At 25.2% G+C, this 18793-nt stretch overlaps 4 protein-coding genes across 6 annotated transcripts; 1 reads left to right on the forward strand and 3 right to left on the reverse strand.

The window, feature by feature from the left end:
* Window positions 1–590: 590 nt before the first annotated feature.
* On the reverse strand, window positions 591–3824 carry LOC114125555 (probable phosphatase phospho2). Its single transcript, XM_027989256.2, has 2 exons — window positions 3415–3824; window positions 591–1459 (listed from the first exon to the last, which is right to left on the reverse strand). The coding sequence occupies exons 1-2, from the start codon at window positions 3484–3486 to the stop codon at window positions 758–760; spliced, it is 774 nt and encodes a 257-aa protein (XP_027845057.1). The 5' UTR covers window positions 3487–3824; the 3' UTR covers window positions 591–757.
* On the reverse strand, window positions 1664–2497 carry LOC126548824 (transmembrane protein 203). Its single transcript, XM_050199519.1, has 2 exons — window positions 2329–2497; window positions 1664–2236 (listed from the first exon to the last, which is right to left on the reverse strand). Exon 2 carries the CDS (start codon window positions 2147–2149, stop codon window positions 1724–1726), a length of 426 nt encoding a protein of 141 aa, XP_050055476.1. The 5' UTR covers window positions 2150–2236; window positions 2329–2497; the 3' UTR covers window positions 1664–1723.
* A 105-nt stretch (window positions 3825–3929) lies between the features above and the next one.
* On the forward strand, window positions 3930–5629 carry LOC114125556 (uncharacterized). Its single transcript, XM_027989258.2, has 3 exons — window positions 3930–4206; window positions 5239–5392; window positions 5466–5629. Exons 1-3 carry the CDS (start codon window positions 4079–4081, stop codon window positions 5532–5534), a joined length of 351 nt encoding a protein of 116 aa, XP_027845059.1. The 5' UTR covers window positions 3930–4078; the 3' UTR covers window positions 5535–5629.
* A 2067-nt stretch (window positions 5630–7696) lies between these two features.
* Window positions 7697–16871, reverse strand: LOC114125573 (aldehyde dehydrogenase-like). Of its 3 annotated transcripts, none has more exons than XM_050199516.1 (11): window positions 16577–16871; window positions 13841–13945; window positions 11095–11362; window positions 10084–10274; window positions 9884–9997; window positions 9716–9818; window positions 9437–9621; window positions 9156–9320; window positions 8855–9012; window positions 7944–8018; window positions 7697–7878 (listed from the first exon to the last, which is right to left on the reverse strand). In XM_050199516.1, exons 1-11 carry the CDS (start codon window positions 16610–16612, stop codon window positions 7821–7823), a joined length of 1458 nt encoding a protein of 485 aa, XP_050055473.1. In that variant the 5' UTR covers window positions 16613–16871; the 3' UTR covers window positions 7697–7820. The 3 variants fall into 3 exon arrangements, 2 of the variants coding, with proteins under 2 accessions (XP_050055473.1, XP_050055474.1); XR_007603762.1 differs by having other exon boundaries at window positions 7707–7878; window positions 8839–9012; XM_050199517.1 differs by lacking the exon at window positions 7697–7878 and having other exon boundaries at window positions 7943–8018.
* Between the last annotated feature and the right edge of the window lie 1922 nt (window positions 16872–18793).

The following is an 18793-nucleotide window of genomic DNA, read 5'->3' on the forward strand; positions in this document are numbered from 1 at the left end:
TCTATCTGTTTATTTACTAATATTATGATAGTCTGGTAAATGAAATATCTCTTCCGAATTTTGTATGATCAGTAATCACCTTAATAAATCCTATCTCCATCAATTTATAAAATCTTATAAAATTATTTAAGCTTTGAATATTATTCTTAAATACGATCTTATGAAATTATTTATTTTCTTGTATAACATTAAATCATAAATAAATAGATAAATACCGGGATATATAAGGATTACTGAAATGCCACTCATATACCTATGAATCATAGATTCTCAATTTTTTTTCATAACTCAATGTATCAGTTCAATCACATACATTTAAAACATTTAAAAAATATATATAATTACAATACACTTATTTCAAAATAATAAAATATTGTTTTTTTTTATTTTATATCTATATTAAAAGGAGAGTTGAGGTATCTCATCAAAAGCAATATGAGTAGTTATTCAAATATTGAAGAAAAGAAAAAAAGTAGAAGACAGAAGATAAAATGGCGTGGAAAAAACTGGTATATGTTAAGAAAAAAATGTTCCCTAAGAAGGTATAGAATTAGAGTGGATAATCCCATATTGTTGAAAGAAGAAAACAATTTGTATATATAAATATAATACATCGTAAAATCAGTATTTTTACATCATTATTTGTAATACATTATAAAAAGTTATAAATACATTAAATATAATTTGTACGTAATAATAAGTACTTGCAAAAGTTAACTATGCTAGTAACAATTGGAAAACAGTCTTATACATTGATCTAAGTTGAAATTAACTTAGTAGACTTTAAGAACTCATAAATATATTCACCTGAACACCATGGCATTACTTTTGCTGGTGTTGTGTGAGTCTTCAGCAAGTTATCCAAAATGTAACCTAATCTTGGAAATACAATATCATTTTTAGTCAATTTCAAAACTGGACACAAGTCATTGTGACCATCACCGAAATATAATACTTTATCATATTTTTTATTAATATTTAACACATGTTCCTCCACAATAGCTCCTTTACACATATTTGTATTACACCATTCGCACTTGGTTTGAACAGTGTAAGGTTCAATTTTAATGGTATTATCAACAATTGTTGCTGGATTTGTATAAATACATGAAACTACATCTGTCAACTTATTATGTTTCAACCAGTTGTAAATAAATAATGAATTTGAATCAGATGCCACAATAACATCAAAATTATTTTCATTAAGTGCTCTCATTAACTTTGGCATACCATAATTGGGTCTCATTGAGGTTACAACATTTATTATTTGTTCAGCTAGAATTTCATTAGTTTTTAGTACATCAAATATTCGTTGCATGTATTGAGTCCAATTATTTGGAAAAATTTTTCTGTCCGGAATAAGACTGGTAGGGTTTATTAAACCAATAGCCTCTACATCAGAATTGCCATCAATTATTGTGTGATCAAAGTCGAAAACTGCCAACATTTTTTCAAGTTCCTAAAATAATATTGAGCATGTTATTAAGAATTATTTTCAAAAAAATAATAAACATAAAAAATAGTTTTTAAGAATAAATTATAAGTAATATTGTTCCTAGAAAAGTCTATTGCTTCATAACTAAAAAATAAAAACACAATAAGACTTTAACTGTAATATATTAAAATATAGTATTGAGATTTATCAAAAAAAAAACAACAAGAGTAGTGTAAAAAAAATGGTTTATTTAAATTTTAAATTTACAAAAGTATATATTTTATGTTATTAATGTAGCTGACACGCACGTATTGCAATGAGTTGTAACACAAGAAATATAGGAGACATAATTTCTGAATAATCCAGATTTGAAAGCCCTGCTAGTCTTCTACAGAGTAATACTTTAAATAAAGCCCACACAAATAATAAGGCTGATGACCATATAGTCCTTGCAATAGCTTCTTTAATGTGACCTTCAATGTAAAGACGTATCAAAACGATGATATTAAAATATGTGCATAGTGCATCTGCTACAAATAAAGGCGAAAACACTATCCATATATCGTATGAACCAGGTGAAGTCGATGCAAAAGCAACATCATCCAAACGCAGTGCTAAAAAAATGGTAAATATCAACAGGGCAATAAGATGCACCAACATTTCGAACACTGTCAGCCCCAGCCATCTCACCAACTCTTGCAATGCAAATAACATTTTACTTGGTAATTTTTATATGTATAGAAGATAATGAACGTGTTCTTGCTTCATAATCATCATCTTCATTTAATGGCTCCAAAATATCTAAAAAAATATACATGTAAGTATATATTTAATACAAAAATAGAATAAGTAATTATGTGAATGATGAGCATATAAAAGATATCAACATATACCTTTAATATCTGCTGTAGATGTTTGTATATCCAATTTAATTGTGTTGTGAAATTTTTCCTGAAGTTTCAATGCTACATCAATTGTTGTATTGATGGCTTTTCCAAGACCATTTAATATTAAAACCGAATTATCTAATTCTAGATGTTTGGCAGCTCGTGTTAAATGACACTAAAAAATTTTAAATTTAATAACTAAAACCAAAAAGTAAGTTCATAATTTAAAAAATAATTTCTTTTTATTCTGGTTCGTGATTTTAAATGTACACTAATTAAATTAACATATGTAAGGTTCACACAATTTAAACAATTAAATAATAACTTTACCATAACAATTACTGTACTAAATAAGAATATATCAGTTATACAACTTTAGCTATGGCTATGGGTTGTACAAAATTAAATAGCGTTGGTAATATAACTAAAGGATATTTAAAACTTATGCAAATTTAATGTACAACAATTATTTCTTTAAGTGAACAACATTTTTTTGTATAATTATAAATTGTAAGTGTTTATACATTAAACTTAATAATAAGCAACTAACAAAAGGTAGGGCCAAATGATGGTCATAGTAAAAGGGGGGCTATTACATTTGATGAGGCATATTATATTCATTTCTAATAAATATTAATTAAAATAAGTAAAGTATAATTTCATATTGTAGTATAGTATATATAAATTAAAATATTTTATTTATTTTACGCCATTTTTATACATATAAAAAAATGAGTTGACACATTGTGGCCCCTTTTAACTTGCGGCCCGGAGCCATAGCCCCCCCCCCCTCTTTGATACAACCCTGTCAATAGGTATTATTTTAATACATTTTCTTATTTTAAGTAAAAATCCTTGAACAATATAGAAATTATTGTTAAATATTTTGTTAATTAACTTTTCAATTAATGAATAGGCATAATATGAAAGATTTAATTCAATTAAGTATCAGATAAAAATAAACCAAAAAGTTGCATTAAAATCATTCAAAAAACAAATATTCTTCTACCTATTGGTTAAGTGTTGGTTTTTGTAATCCTCTTTTCATAACTACATACTAAGTGTTTAGTACAAACTATAAATTATAATTACCTGTACAGGTGTTTTTGAAGAAACAAATAGTTCTTTCACCAAAACCGAGTCTGATGCCGATAAGGAGGACATGGAAAATTATTTTATAAGTTTTGGTTTTAGAATTTACTATTTAGTCATGCTCATTAAAGATGAATGGTGATAGCTCAGATAGGTAGCTGGGTTATAACTTACAATCACGAATTAAGATATCTTAATTCGTGGTTATTATGTCTATCGCGAAGACGCAAATACGAAGCAAGATAGTAACTGATCACCAAAACACCAGATTATAAATTAACGTTTTTACTTTTTATATAATACTCAATAATATACCTTTACGTTAAAAAAATGTATTGTTAAAAATGTATTATGTATTTAATCGAATGGCTATTATTGATAAAATGATAATGTTTAGAGAACATATTAAGCAGCAGAGTACCACGATTAAACAACTCCTAATTAATCCTAATAACCTTAAATTCCTTATCACTGGGTCGAACTCTTATCACGAGGCCAAACTGTACCCATCCATAATACCTACATTAAGTAAATAGTATGTTTCTGTGATACAGAAATACAGACGATAGAGTACAGATTAAAACAGCCAAAACTGTGAATTCATTTTTCGTTGTCTGAAATTTGTACGTGTGTCTGATCTTTTTGTCATTCATCACTCGAAACCATGAGCAGTTTAAGTTTGTTAAAAAAAGCTGTTCCCAGGAATGTGTGCTTATTAAAACAGATTCGACCTCTACATGTGTCATCTGCACGGACCAAGTCGGTAGCCCCGCGAGAATCGTTGAACTCCGAGTATGTACAACATTAATTATACTAATCACTGTAACACATAAATATGTAAAAATGATCTGTTGGGCAAGCTTTGAAACATTTTAGGTAGTATTGTTACCAATTTGTTTTTGTTATAAAACATAGTTACTTGTTTTGATAAATTTAGGAATTAAAAAATGTAATATACATAGGTATTCAGTTGTAGACAACTAAAGTTACTAAAACTAGTTAAAAACATCAAAAGTATAAATATAATGACATAATATTATGTTATCTTATTTTTAAAAATGTTAGTAATAATTACTAAGTAATTTTTATTAAATAATTATTACTTAATACCTAAATTGCTTTTTTTTTTTTTTTTTTTTTTATTAATTTAAAGTTTTCCTGACATTTGACATCATCTAAACTTAGGTGTAAAGAAATTAATTATTTTTTAACAATTTATAAATTAGATCAAAATTTGGTATAAATAGTTAAAACTATGGTTTAAAATATACTGATTAGGATAAGATTGTGAAACATAGACGGATAATAAATATAATAAAATATAAGACAATATTTACATAATACAATAGTAGATTAAAGATTTAGGACGTCGTGTGGACGGCCGCGTTGGATAATAAATTGCTGAGGCATAAATATGAGATTGCGGCTATGTTTGTTTCTCAAGTTCTGAGTTCAGGAAGCCTTTCTGAATACTGTTCTTTTTTTTTGTCATTTACAAAAAATATTTGTGTTAAAATTTAAAAAAAAATAAGAGAAGCAATACTCATGGACATTATGCAGATTATTGACTGCTTTGCACATTTAAAAGCTTGTTAAGTAAAATTTAAACTGCTATAATGGACTTATAAAATACCCCATTCGACATATAAAATTACATTTTTATTTTATGTTTATTCCAAAAAAGAGAAAGGCTCTTTAAGTGGAGCCAAATTTTATATTTACACCACTGGTAAATCGTCAACTATATCATAAATTGTAATGTTTTATTGTTATTCCTGAATCATAGTTTAATGTAAATATTATACTTGTTGATTTTTTTTTTAGCTATGTTTTGGATTTACATTATGATTTTCATTATCGTGATCAAATACCATTTACTGCAAAGGATAAAAGGAATAATACTATTGCAGACGTTGCTATGGGAATAGTTCTTGCATATGTTTTATACAAATGTTACTCTGAACCTGAACATTTACTTGTAAGTATTTCCAACATAATATGGTATTATTTTGTAATAAAACTTATTTATTGTGTGATTTGTATCTTTATAGGGAGATTTTGAATATCCTGATTCTTCGGAATGGACTGATGAAGAATTGGGAGTACCACCAATTGAATAATTATAAATCATTTAATTAATTTAACGTAGTATAATACACATAATCCAGAAAAAAAATTGTGAATTATCCAAAAATAAATATTACATTGCTTGTTATTGTTGTATGCTTTTACATTAAAACTATATAATTTTACTTTAATAACTGTTAAAATATTATTAGAGTACTCAAATTTAAAAAATACTGTTCTATGATTCTGAAATATATTCAAAATTCAATACAAAATTTAAAGAACTAATATCCTTTAATATATTTAATATGTAAATAATTGATAAAATAAAATATGATACACATCAATAATATTTTTACATGTCATCTTGAAAATAGTGTCGAGATTTAATGTATTGATTAACGATCAACCAACCGTTAAAAAAAAAAAAAAATTAACATTGGGCTTCTATCACTAGGTGGTCTCCCTCTTCATATATATCATTGTTGTGTATTCTTTTCATTTTACAATTTACATATTATTATACTTTGTAGCACAAATTGTAAAAAGAAATTTTTAATAAAAAAAAAATTGAATTTTTATATTTATATTATATCAAAGTATTATCGATATGACGATATCCATGTATGTTTAAATGATTTCAAAAGTTTATTGTTAGTGTTATAGGTATTAATTAACTGAATTATTATGTTTATTAGTTGATAAAGTATATTCTAGTCTTTGGGGTGATAAAAAAAGAACAAAAAAATGTTTATAATAGACAAGAACTACAGCTTTTTTTATTGCTAGTTGCTTCCCTCACACATTCAATATAAAATATATTCATACTCATTAATCATATAATTTAATCTAATTAAAATACTAATAAAGGCTGTAACAAATTATTTGGTAAAAATGTAAAAAGTATGTTCCATAACAGTGGTGTGTGGTTAGAGCAGATGAAGTAAGCGTCGCATACCCGCTCAAAAAATAAAAAAATAAATTTATTTAATTAATTGTATCAATAAGCAATATAAGTTTTTTTATTTTAGATATAATAATATTCATCAGTTATTATACTTCATTGTATTTATTATAATTTTATAGTAATTTGTAAGAAAATTAATAAATTAAGGTTTTATAAGTATGCAATATATAGACAGAAGCGCTTTGGACTTCTATTATTACTTGACTCGTATTTTGTATAGTATATATGGTTGAGTTCGAGTACAGTTGGATGGGGTGACCACAATTTTACGCAGCAGTTGGAAGTGCTACATCAAGTACTTTTAAATACTTGTTCTGATACCAAACTTTTGATACTTGAGTTTTTTTTTTTGTTCACAATATTATAATAATTTTATAATATTTTATTAATAAAAATAAAAAAAGGTTCAAATTTTTATGATTAAGTTAGACAAATGGATTTTATTTATAAATAGGAAAATAAATACTATACATTATAAAAGAACTTTTTTTTATTTACCTAAACCCTAAATAATTTACCTTTATAACTTTATAAGTAACGGATTTTTTTTTTTGGGCACTTACCCAGCTTTCAATACTACCGCACACTGCTGTTCCATAAAAAGTTGTCATAATCTAATTACCTATTGGCTATTGATCATGAATATTTAGTTAAAATCAACTTTTTGACGATCGATGATTGAACTAAAAAAATTTTTAATTTGACTCGCAAAAATGTAGACATTGATCAATTATTTTGTTATCAAAATATTAAATATATATTATGTAAATTTAAAACAAATAAGTATTTACTTGAAATCAAAAATATACAAATTTACACTTTATACTTTTAGATTTTTTCATCAATAATTTAAATTCATAAGTCATGGCTGTAGATGTTATTCATAATTTAAATTGAACACTCAATATCGATGTATCAAAATAACAAATCATGATTTATACTAACCTACCTAATACAGTACTATAGTATTACTTATTGACTAAATTGAAGTATCAATGTGTATAACTATATGAAACCCTTACATCCCAACATTAATTACATATATATATATAATACAATAAGTACTAGTGATTAGATAACTATTGATTTAAGACATGGAACCAACTGTCCCTTAGTAATTCCTATCCATATTAATAGATATCAGCTAAATTTCAATAATAAACTATATTAAGAATTTTTATTTCAGTATTTTATTATAGATCATATCAATCAGTACTTAAATAGTTCAACTTATAAACAATAAAAAAATGCAATGATATTGTTGGTTTTATTTAATAAAAATATTTGTTTTTATTAATAAAAAAAAAAAAAGTAATATTTAAATTACATAGGAGTAATGATATATAATTATTTATTTATTTTTGTATGAAACTTATTGTTTGATTGAGATAGATTTAATTTCCAAGTACTCCTTTAAACCATCTTCTCCACTGTAAACACAAAAATTGTTTAATATTAATAATTTGAAAAAAAAAGTCTAACTTTTAATTCTTACTATTCTCTGCCAATTCCAGACTGATTAAATCCACCAAATGGGATTTGCGCTGCGAAGACAAGGTAACTGTTAATCCTGTAATTAATTATGAACATTTAACAAATTATATTTTAGATTAAGCGCAGTTGTAATAAATCATAAATGTGTTAATTTTATAATGATGTGTATTAATTTTTTTATGTATTATCATTTTACAGTAAAAAAATGATTTGAGGAGTCACAAAATTCTATTTATCAACATTTTAAGTATATAATTAAAATATTTTAATTATTCTTGTGCTACCTATTTGTAGACATTTGAAATTTCCAGTTATTGTTAAATTTTAGGTTTATACAAGGTTTCTACATAAAGTTTTTATTTACCAATGCATTAATATCAAAAATACATGATCAAAATAATTTTTATAAGAATTTTGTCAAAAAATTTCAGAATTATTTTATAATTAGAAATTCATAAAAAAATTTATTTTTAAATAGAAGATTCTACATAAGCTTTTTTATCTATAATAAAAAAAATGTAAGAATATTTAATGTAATTCATATTAGTTTTTTAAGAATGCTTAAAGTATACATTTTTACATTATAGATATTTACCCATGAAGTAACTATTTATATTTTTTCCTCAATATAGATATTTCTTTGTAATTCTAAAACAAGTCACCGTAACTATTTAAAATGTTCACCAAATATTAATACTATCATTTTCTAAATACTTTGATTAGGATAGTCTTATAATAAATATTCAAAAGTACATAATGGTAGTCTGTATATTAAAATAATTTCTTTTTAAAAATGTTCTACTTAAATTTGAATTTATTAAAAAGTGATGATTAAGTATATTATTCACTCTAGATCGGAAGACCGTCAAAACCAAAATCACCTTATCTAAAAATACCTATTGTTATAATTACCAAACTGAACCAGCATTAACATTTTCCATATACTTCATTGCAGTATCCATATTTTTAGTTAATATTCCAGCAGCTAATCCATATTTAGTGTTATTTGCCCGATTTATCACTTCATCTAAAGTTTTGAATTTAATGATTTGCTGAACTGGTCCAAATATCTGAAAAATTAATATGTTATTAACACAATATCCTTTTTATAAATAGTACTTAATACTTAGGTGTATATACAAAGTAGGTACATTAATTAATATTATCAGTTAAAAACAACAGTTAAAATCAGTATATAAATTTCTATATTTACTTCTTCTCTAGCAATTTTCATATTATCAGTCACGTTTGAGAATACAGTAGGGTAAACATAATAACCCGTGTCACCAACGTTAGACCCACCAGCTTCTAATTTGGCACCTTCCTTTTTACCAGATTCGATCATACTCAAAACTTTGTTGTACTGTTCTTCGCTTACCTAATAATGTAATTAAGTAAAATAATATTTAGTATAATAATTTTAAAAGATTTATTAAAGTTATTTAAGTTTGAAAAAAAGTATGGGTAATAAATATTGTTAATTTAAAATCTTACTAAAGGCCATATTTCTGCATTGGCATCAAATTGGTCTCCAACTTTCTTACCAGATGCCAATTTTGCAGCTTTTTTTACAAATGTATCATAAATATTTTCTTGAACAAATGTTCTAGAAGCAGCACAACAATTTTGACCCATGTTAACAAATACAGAATCATGAGCAATCTTAACAGCCTCATCAACTGTGAATAATAATAATATATATTATAGTATAATATTACCTATAATATGTAATCTTAAATTAGTAATTCACAAAACAATTTTTTAAATGTTTACCATCAAAATCATCGAAAATTACCAGAGGACTTTTACCACCTAATTCTAATGATACACGTTTTAAATTAGACTTGGCAGCTTCTTCCATGATTAATTTTCCAACCTTATTTAAACACAAATGTATTGAATTTAAATCATAAAAACAGATTAATATTGATTAATATTTACTTCTGTCGATCCAGTAAAGGTCACTTTATTTATATCTGGATGGCTAGCTATAGCTTTACCCGCAGTTGGACCATAACCAGGTATAATGTTAATGACTCCATTGGGAAATCCAGCCTAAGAAGTTGAAATACTTTATGTAACTCATATGAAATATATAGTAATTATGCATATAATATGTATGTATATTGTATATATTTTACCTCTTTTGATAGTGCAGCTAAATACAAAGCAGTAAGAGGAGTTTGTTCAGCTGGCTTTAATACAACAGTACATCCGGTAGCAAGTGCTGGTGCCAATTTTCCTACAGCTATAACAGTTGGATAGTTCCATGGTATAATTGATCCGACTACCCCAACAGGTTGGCATTTAGTGAATGTAAAATATGGTCCATCTATAAAAATAATATGTATTTAAATATTTTAACAAATTATAACTGATAAAAGTGTAAGTTAAAGTTGCAACTTTTTCAAAAATTATTGAATATTAAAGTCACAAATGTTCAATCTTTAAGTATTTCTATGATACATATAACAGCATTAAATATTTTAACCTTTATACGTAGGTAGGTTTATTGTATTTGATAACTTATTATAAAAACCCCTAAGAACAGAAAATATTCCTGTACAAAATTATATTTATATTTTTTTGAGCAATCTAAGTAAATTCAATTATTTATAATAATATTTACGAAAGCTAATTTGGCATACCTAGATACCTATTGGCTTTATTTATCATTAAACTTTAAATTTGACTTTGAAAAAAAAGAATTTACATGAAAATATAGGCATGTTAAACTTGTTTGAGGCATTATTAAAAAAAAAAAGATACCTAGTGTGCAAAACCCTCGAAAATATTATTTTCTTTAATTTATACAGCGGATATCGGATGAATCTATTCTATGATTAGGTACGCAAATGTCTCAAAAACCATAAGAAAAAATATTGAATGTATTTTATCTATTTTGTGCATGGGTTAGAGATAGAGAAAAAATATTGTGCCGATTTACAGGAACATTTTGTCTTTTAGACCGCATAAAGGTTATGCCGCATAACTGATTCATAATGACATAATCACAAATATTTAAAACCATTTTATTTATAATAAAATTAAAATTAAATCTCTAGATATTGAAGTATAAACAAATTAATTAGTATTTTAAATAATTTGGATCAACGATATAAAAATAATTAGACATTATCGCATTTATCTACCCGATGGTATAGTTTTTCCGTGAATTTTATCAGCAAATCCAGCATAATATTGAAGAATTGAAACAGCCAACTTTACATCTAATTCAGAGCTATTATATGGTTTGCCATTGTCTAAAGATTCTAAATTTGCTAAATCGATTGTGTTTTTTTTTAACAATTCTGCAAATTTATAGATCAATTGCCCTCGAGCAGATGCGTTCATTGTACGCCATTCAGAATTTGGTTGAAATGCAGCCCTTGCCGCATTAACTGCCAAATCTACATCCTCCTACAATAAAACAAGATAATTCATAATTTTTCTTTTAGTTCATTTTAATTTATCTATAAATTATATATATATATTAATGTCTTAAATAAAACTATTCTTAGTTATATGGTTATATAAATTAATAAAATATACAAATAAAAATAAATAAAATATTATCGTGTTTTTATTCTGTAATAGTCTTTAGTTAAAAGTTATTACAAAAGTACTTATAAAGACATAATATAGTTATATTTTTATTTATAAGTGAATAACATGTATATGCATTTATAAAATAAATCATAAGTATAATTAAATTATATTGTAATTTAACTAGTAAGCTGCAGTCAGGCTACAAGGTTAAGGACTCATGAATCATGATATAGTAATATACAATAATGTCCATTATTTTAAAAATTTGTATTTGCATAATTCGTTAGTAATTTTATAGGCGCGTGGAATTTAGAGCTGATAAAATATGTTTTCCAATACGGACTTATATTATAGATTAATAAAATTATAGAATTGCATAGGTCTGCTCCCCAAAAATATCAATGCCTAAAAATAAACTATTATAATATATTACCTATTCCTTCTTATTTAAAATGCTGAAGGTTTTTAGAATTTTTTATATCAAAAAATAAAAACACATTTTAGATTCTAAGTGAACTGATGAATGTATATATTAATTTTACAATGAAGTGTCGATGTGTGTGTTTTTTTATGTACCAATATGTACACCAAGCATGTCAAACACGCGGCTCTTAACTCATTTTTTTGCGGCCCACGGTTACCAATTTTAATTGGTTAAAAAAATAAAAATAAAATTAACATAATAAAATATCGAGATTGAAAATTATTTAAATTTAAAAAACATATTTAATGAGGGGGTGTACCTGATTTTTACAAATTTGTGCTAGTACAATATGTAGAAACTTTTAAATTCGCAAGTAAAATTATTTCTATGTTTAGTAGTAGGTACTTCAATGTGTGATTGTGAGCAACTATTTTCATTAGTGATTAATAACCCGTTAGATCAAGATTAACTGACACACATCTAAATTCAGTATTAAAATTGACTGTCTATAATATTGCTCTTGAAATTGAAAAGTTGGTGGGAGAAAAGAGATGCCAAATATAGCCACCTTTCTCTTAATTAAACAAAATGGTTTTTTTTTAATATTAGTGTAAATTTTTTTGTAGGTAGTTGTTTTTTCGTATTTTTGTTTTCTTTTTATACCTACTGTTTTCGTAAACGTAAAGAATAAAATAGAAAAATTTTGTATAAAATATTTTTTTTTCATTAAATTTTTATGTGCGGCCCTCGTAGTAAACTATCCAATATATTTAGCCCACTTGATACTTTGAGTTTGACATGATGTACACCATAAGTAAACGATAAAACAGTTCAATTTTAACTTTTGAGGATGGTTTAAGTTCTTTAAGATAACAAATTGAATCTAATTTGTATTTTAAAAAGGTCAAAATTAAACATTCCCATTTCTCAGTACTTTTTTATAATCGAGAGAAACAAACAAAAAATTAAGGAAAAACAGGAATTTTGTATAGTTGGAAATTTATAAAAACTTTTCAAGCAAGGTAAGCAATAAGTAATCGAATATCGGCTTACAGACATTTAAAATGTTTGTTTACAGCTAAAGCTACCTATTGTACGATTTAATTTTTCAATTCTATTATATTTTCTACTAATGTTTGTACTTATGTAACACTATTAGAAAAAATTATAATCCGACCAAACATCCAAACACTCCTAACCGACTCATCGAGATTTTCTAAGTAGCTCGATGGCTCAATCTGGCTTGCACCTACTCGATACCTATTACCTAACTAATGTACAGTCTGTACACAAGACGCCAAACCTGTTACCACTCACTTACCTTTTTTGTTAAATTAAAATACAAATATCTGTTTATTAAAAATGTTATAATTTCATAATTATTACAACATAATTTAACCGTAAATATCGATCATACCTATTACCTATACAAATATGAAATTATTGTTATTCTTCTAAAAAGTGTTATTTTGGATGGGTAATTTTCCAAATAAAAAATGTGTGCTCTTAGACAGCTAGGTATGCAAGTGCATACATCGTGCGCTTGTTTTTATAAGTTATAACTATTAAGACATAATTATATAAATAATGGATACCTATTGGTGCTAGCCGCTTGCCACTAGGTATCTACTAATCACGGATAAGCCATTGTACTAATATAACTGTTGTATTTATCTTCAGAACTTAATATAATCAAACATTTAGACATAATTTAACACACTAACCAAATAATCAATTTATGTTAATAAATTAATAATAAAATGTATTTATATTAAATTATAACATTTTTTATGAAAAATATTGATCACCCTGACTCGGCTGATTCAATATAATAATATATCTTATTATATTATTGATTGACGATTGTAAATTATAATGAATAAAATAGAATTTATTAATGTATAGTTAATATTCAGTAGTCTTACTTTATCTCCTTCAGCAACATTGATAATTATCTTTTTATTAGCCGGGTTGATAGTAGGAAACGTTTTTCCACTTACTGAGTTGACGAAACTGTTGTTGATGAATATCTAAAACAGTAGAGAAATTAAGTTGTCACTATTTTTGAAAAAAACCAACATGTCAAATGTATAATAATTATTTTATCATACTATTTAGCTAACTAAAATACACATTACACCTACTAAGCTTTAGTAAAATATTAAAAAAATACTTTTTTAAAATTCTGGGCTGAGTGATGACTGATAAATATATTGATTATTTACAAAACTGATGTAGGTCTATTTTTAAAATTATTTTTGTGTGTCAACGCCTTTTAGAGCAATCAAAATTCTTTAATATCTTCATTTCAATATCTATTGTTAATAATGTATTTATAAGATGTAAGTCGAATAAATTAATATTAAAACCCATAGGCGTGCGCAGGAATTTTTCACAGGGTGTGTAAAATTATTTTAAATGGGTTACTTGACCTTCTATAATTCAGTTAGATAAATAATGTTTTTATATTATAATAATTAGTTTATAATAAATTAAAATTTTTTAGACGCTGCTTTATTGATAATGAAAATATAGAAGTATAATATAAGATATAAATTTAATATTACTATTGACAAGGTATTGTATAAAACAAAAACAATTATTAATTTACGTATTACAGTTGACTCTCGATAACTCAAAATACAAGGGGGAAAATCGACTTACCAAAAATTTCGAGTTATCAAAAACTTTTAAAAAGTATGTTTTTATTTTTAAATAATTTTAACATTAAAGAAATAAAAAAAAATGTTTTCTTACATTCTCATTTTTTTGTCAAGACATTGTTGAACCCATTTTAATAAACAGAGTTCTATAACAGAGTATTCTCCTAGTTTCATTTTTTTCCAAGTTGCCGGGTTTAAATAAAGTTTAAAATTTAATTTATTAATTTATTAATTTTAAATTATAGATTGTTAAAATAATATCTTTATTTTTTATTATTGTAGACAATGTACTCGCTGAAATTACAAAATCTTTGGCTATTTCAGGTTTTTTCTTTTCAACTTTTTCGATAATTTTAAGCAAGTTAATTTTTCTGCAAGTGATAATGTTGTTAATTTTAAGCCATAATAACCACTGTATTAACACTGTTACACACACGAACAATGATTAAACTAACATTTAACAAACGACATAAAACTAAACTGAAATCTGTTGTATGAAGTTACAAATATTTAGTTGACTCTAATGGTCAGGTTTTACAAAATAAGTCATATAAATAAAAAATAATCGCCTTGCTAAACTATTTTTAGTACTTAGATACTAAATTTGGATAAAAAAAATTCGAGACATCGAAAATTTGTCAAATTAATTTTCAAATTAACAAGATTATTTAAACATAAAGTGATATATTATCATTTGAAAGGGAATAATAATTATTTGAGATTTCGAGAATTTCGAGTTATCAAGGTTCGAGTAAGGTCTCGAAATGTCGACTATATATTACACGTCATTACACTAACCTACTCTCAATAATCAGTTTTAAATAAATAAAAACAATTTTTCATCAACAATTTAAAGTAGACACAAATTTTTACAGGGTGGGCAGCTGCACTGGTTTCTGTTACAAAATTGAACCTGGTTAGTGGTTGGTATTTACTTTAAGAGTTAAAAAGTTATAATAGGTACTTTACAAAATTTACCAACAAATTTAAATATAAAAACATATTCATATACAATGATCGTAATACTCATTCTACATGGGTAGTATACTAAAAAAAAACACAAATGTGCTATGAAAAATGTATTCTTTGACCATAAGTCTTCAATAGTTCGATGTGATTTATTTATTTATTTAGGTATTGAAAAAAAAACTATACATTTCAGAAATATTTACCGGTTTTCATGTATGCCCAATAGAATTTGGTTTCAGAATATTTTTTCGTCGAAGAGATCGAATAATTGAGTATGAATACCTATATATTAGTTTCTTTTTTTATTAATTTAATCAAACCATCTGGTAAAAAATACTAAAAAACTGGCGCCAAAAATATATATTTAACTTACCCATATTTATAAACAACTATAATTTTTTTTTACAAATGATTTTTTGGCGGTACCTAATCTAATATTATATGCGATATTATTTTAAAAATAACCATGAATGAAAATAATGGCGATAAGTGATAACAACCGATAAAGTAATAAATATTTAAAATTTTGAAAAACAAAATGGATTCATGTTTTTGTTATTGAAGTTATAGGTATTGTTTATTTCGTATATTATACAAAAATAATAAATATTCCTACAACTTGCACTTAAAACTCTTAATTAGCAAAATGTAAATATGCATAAATTAGCAAAATAAAATTTCTCATACATCAGGAAAGTGTGAAACAAAGTTATATCTTACTTTTGATCTTCTATAATTTTATCAAAAAAATATGCATTTGCTACAATTGTAGGTACCTAACTACCTAATGAGGGTTATAATTTATAATTAACCAATAAGTCAATTTTTTAAAAAAAAATCGTTATTCCAATTAAATATAAAATTAAACTAAGTCCAAAACGCCATAGACAATAGCCCTGACTAAAAATACTTTAAATACTATAGTATTTATAATCAATGGTAGTAGGTATATACCAAAATTATAACTTTATAACTATTAAACTATTTGTATAAAATGAAGAATTATAAAAATAGGTATTTAGTACCTACCTGATTATATTGAACTTTAACTTGTGGATTTGCCATATTTATATTTATTAATTTGATCGAATAAACCTTAAAAAAACGAAGTTTGTAAAATATTTAAACTGATGCTTTACTTATGAGTTATGAGTACAGAGAAGTTATTACTTATTAAGCAGAACGCAGAATTACAGAACGATACAATAATATGCGAATAACTAGTACATAATACAAGTTTAAAGTGGATATTGGATAGTAAACACTTAAGTCACTTAACACATTGAATAAACTGACAAGCGTTTGAAACCATCTATTGTTGCCTATTGGTATATATAGGCATTGATATAACTGATAATATGAGTAATAAATATATTACTCATATTGATAATCACCAACATCAAGGACACCCATAGATAATAAAAAAATCTTTTATTATCTACGAGGACCATAGATAATAAAGAATGGATAGGCCACGCCTATGCTTATAACATTAGGTTCCTCGTTCCTAAAGAGCAGATATCTTCTGTCTCACAAAGGTGCCTGTTATCTCAACTTTTGGTTATCCCTTATTGAAAATCTGATATATATATATATATATATATGGATTAATAATAAAAGCACCTACATTCATAATTGTTTGAGAACGTATGATAAGGTCGAATGGCCTATCCATTCTTTATTATCTATGACGAGGACACCTTTCTTAATTTTAGAAAAACAGCAGTGGGAGAAATATGGAAATGGCATCACTGCCGGGACCCAGTCGACCGCTGTTTACTGATTACTCTGGAAGTTTGGAATTCTGGATTACAATGATTAGGTATATTTCAAATTTCAATGATTTTTTTGAAAATTAATTCACCCTTCTGTATTATTAATACATAATAGTAATTTAAATTACTTTTTCTAGCAATATTAAAAAGTTATGTACACAGTACACAATTTATCGGATATTTATTCAAAATTATAGCTTTAATTTATAAAAATTAAATATTATTTATTTGGAATGCAAACTATATATAAAGTAGTTGGTTAATTACATGATTAAGATATTTTTAATTAGATAATATAAAATCAAAAAATGTAAATGAATACGAAAGTATAAAATATTTATTATTATTTTAATATTGACAATACAAACTATAGGGCGTTAAAGTGATATGAAACATACGGCATTACAGCCGACGATTGTTCCGATAATGACGTCAGTAAACGAGGAATGATCGAATCGTTTTGTTTACTAACTGCGAGGCAAGATATGTAATGCTGGATTCCTACGAATGGTATACTTGCCAAATAATTGTTCATTTGGTTAGTGTACGATTACAGTGTCACAATGTCACATATATGGTAACCGAACAATTTTCCCCCAATTTTTAAAACTTTTTTTTTCATAAATATATTAAATTATATTTGTAAATGTAATTTTATATATTTATATAAAATATAATTAAGTAATAACTAAACATTTTTTTTCATAAATATTAAATAATAATAAATGTAATACAAAATGTATAAGATAATGTACTTTAATCTATAGGTTAAAAAATATGGCAAAATGATATATTTTGTAAAAAAAACATATAATTTCCGATTCTTTTGTTATATCTAAACACATATTTTTTAATCTTCGTTCATATTTATTTATTTTCAAAAACCGTACCAGTTTTGATTTTTAATAACTTATTAATTAATGTTATTGAATTTGATTTTTGGAGTGCTTCAATAAACATCCAAATATTTGGATGCTGAGTTCTTATACCATCTTAATAGTCTAAATCAAATAATTATTAAGATACCTAGTTTTTGACAACCCAGCAACTGATCGGATTTTAGATACAATTTTAGATTTCAATTTTACTAGCTAATGTCTGATAATACAGTATACTAGTACTATTATATTTTATTTAGAAACTATTTTAATTATTTGTATTATTTTATTGTTTCAATAGTAGGTAGTTGAATCGATCAAAAATATATTCATCTATTATTTATTATATTTATGAAAAAAATGCATATTTTATATAAAAAAAAACTAATTTCTTATTAAATAATAAATAATATTAGATGTATTATCAAATAGTAAACTTAAAAAAAAGTGGGGAAAATGTCCTACAACGCTAAAAACAGTCGGTGGGAAAATGCTAGGGGAGGGGCATATATTTGGCACCAGTGACAAATAATTGTACAAATATGCCGATCCGACGGCATGGCAAGTAACCACCAACACCAAATATTAGTCAA

This window comes from Aphis gossypii, chromosome 2 (genome assembly GCF_020184175.1).
Source record: "Aphis gossypii isolate Hap1 chromosome 2, ASM2018417v2, whole genome shotgun sequence".
Taxonomy (NCBI): Eukaryota; Metazoa; Arthropoda; class Insecta; order Hemiptera; family Aphididae; genus Aphis; species Aphis gossypii.

Coding starts and splice junctions, on each gene's coding strand:
- LOC126548824 (XM_050199519.1), bottom strand. CDS start 2,149: ATGTTATTTGCATTGCAAGAGTTGGTGAGATGGCTGGGGCTGACAGTG.
- LOC114125555 (XM_027989256.2), bottom strand. CDS start 3,486: ATGTCCTCCTTATCGGCATCAGACTCGGTTTTGGTGAAAGAACTATTT. Junction 1,460..3,414: donor CTTCAAAAACACCTGTACAG/GTAATTATAATT, acceptor ATATTATTTTAG/GAACTTGAAAAAATGTTGGC.
- LOC114125556 (XM_027989258.2), top strand. CDS start 4,079: ATGAGCAGTTTAAGTTTGTTAAAAAAAGCTGTTCCCAGGAATGTGTGC. Junction 4,207..5,238: donor CGAGAATCGTTGAACTCCGA/GTATGTACAACA, acceptor TTTTTTTTTTAG/CTATGTTTTGGATTTACATT. Junction 5,393..5,465: donor CTGAACCTGAACATTTACTT/GTAAGTATTTCC, acceptor GTATCTTTATAG/GGAGATTTTGAATATCCTGA.
- LOC114125573 (XM_050199516.1), bottom strand. CDS start 16,612: ATGGCAAATCCACAAGTTAAAGTTCAATATAATCAG. Junction 13,946..16,576: donor TTAAAGTTCAATATAATCAG/GTAGGTACTAAA, acceptor CTACTGTTTTAG/ATATTCATCAACAACAGTTT. Junction 9,998..10,083: donor TAGCTGCACTATCAAAAGAG/GTAAAATATATA, acceptor TCAACTTCTTAG/GCTGGATTTCCCAATGGAGT.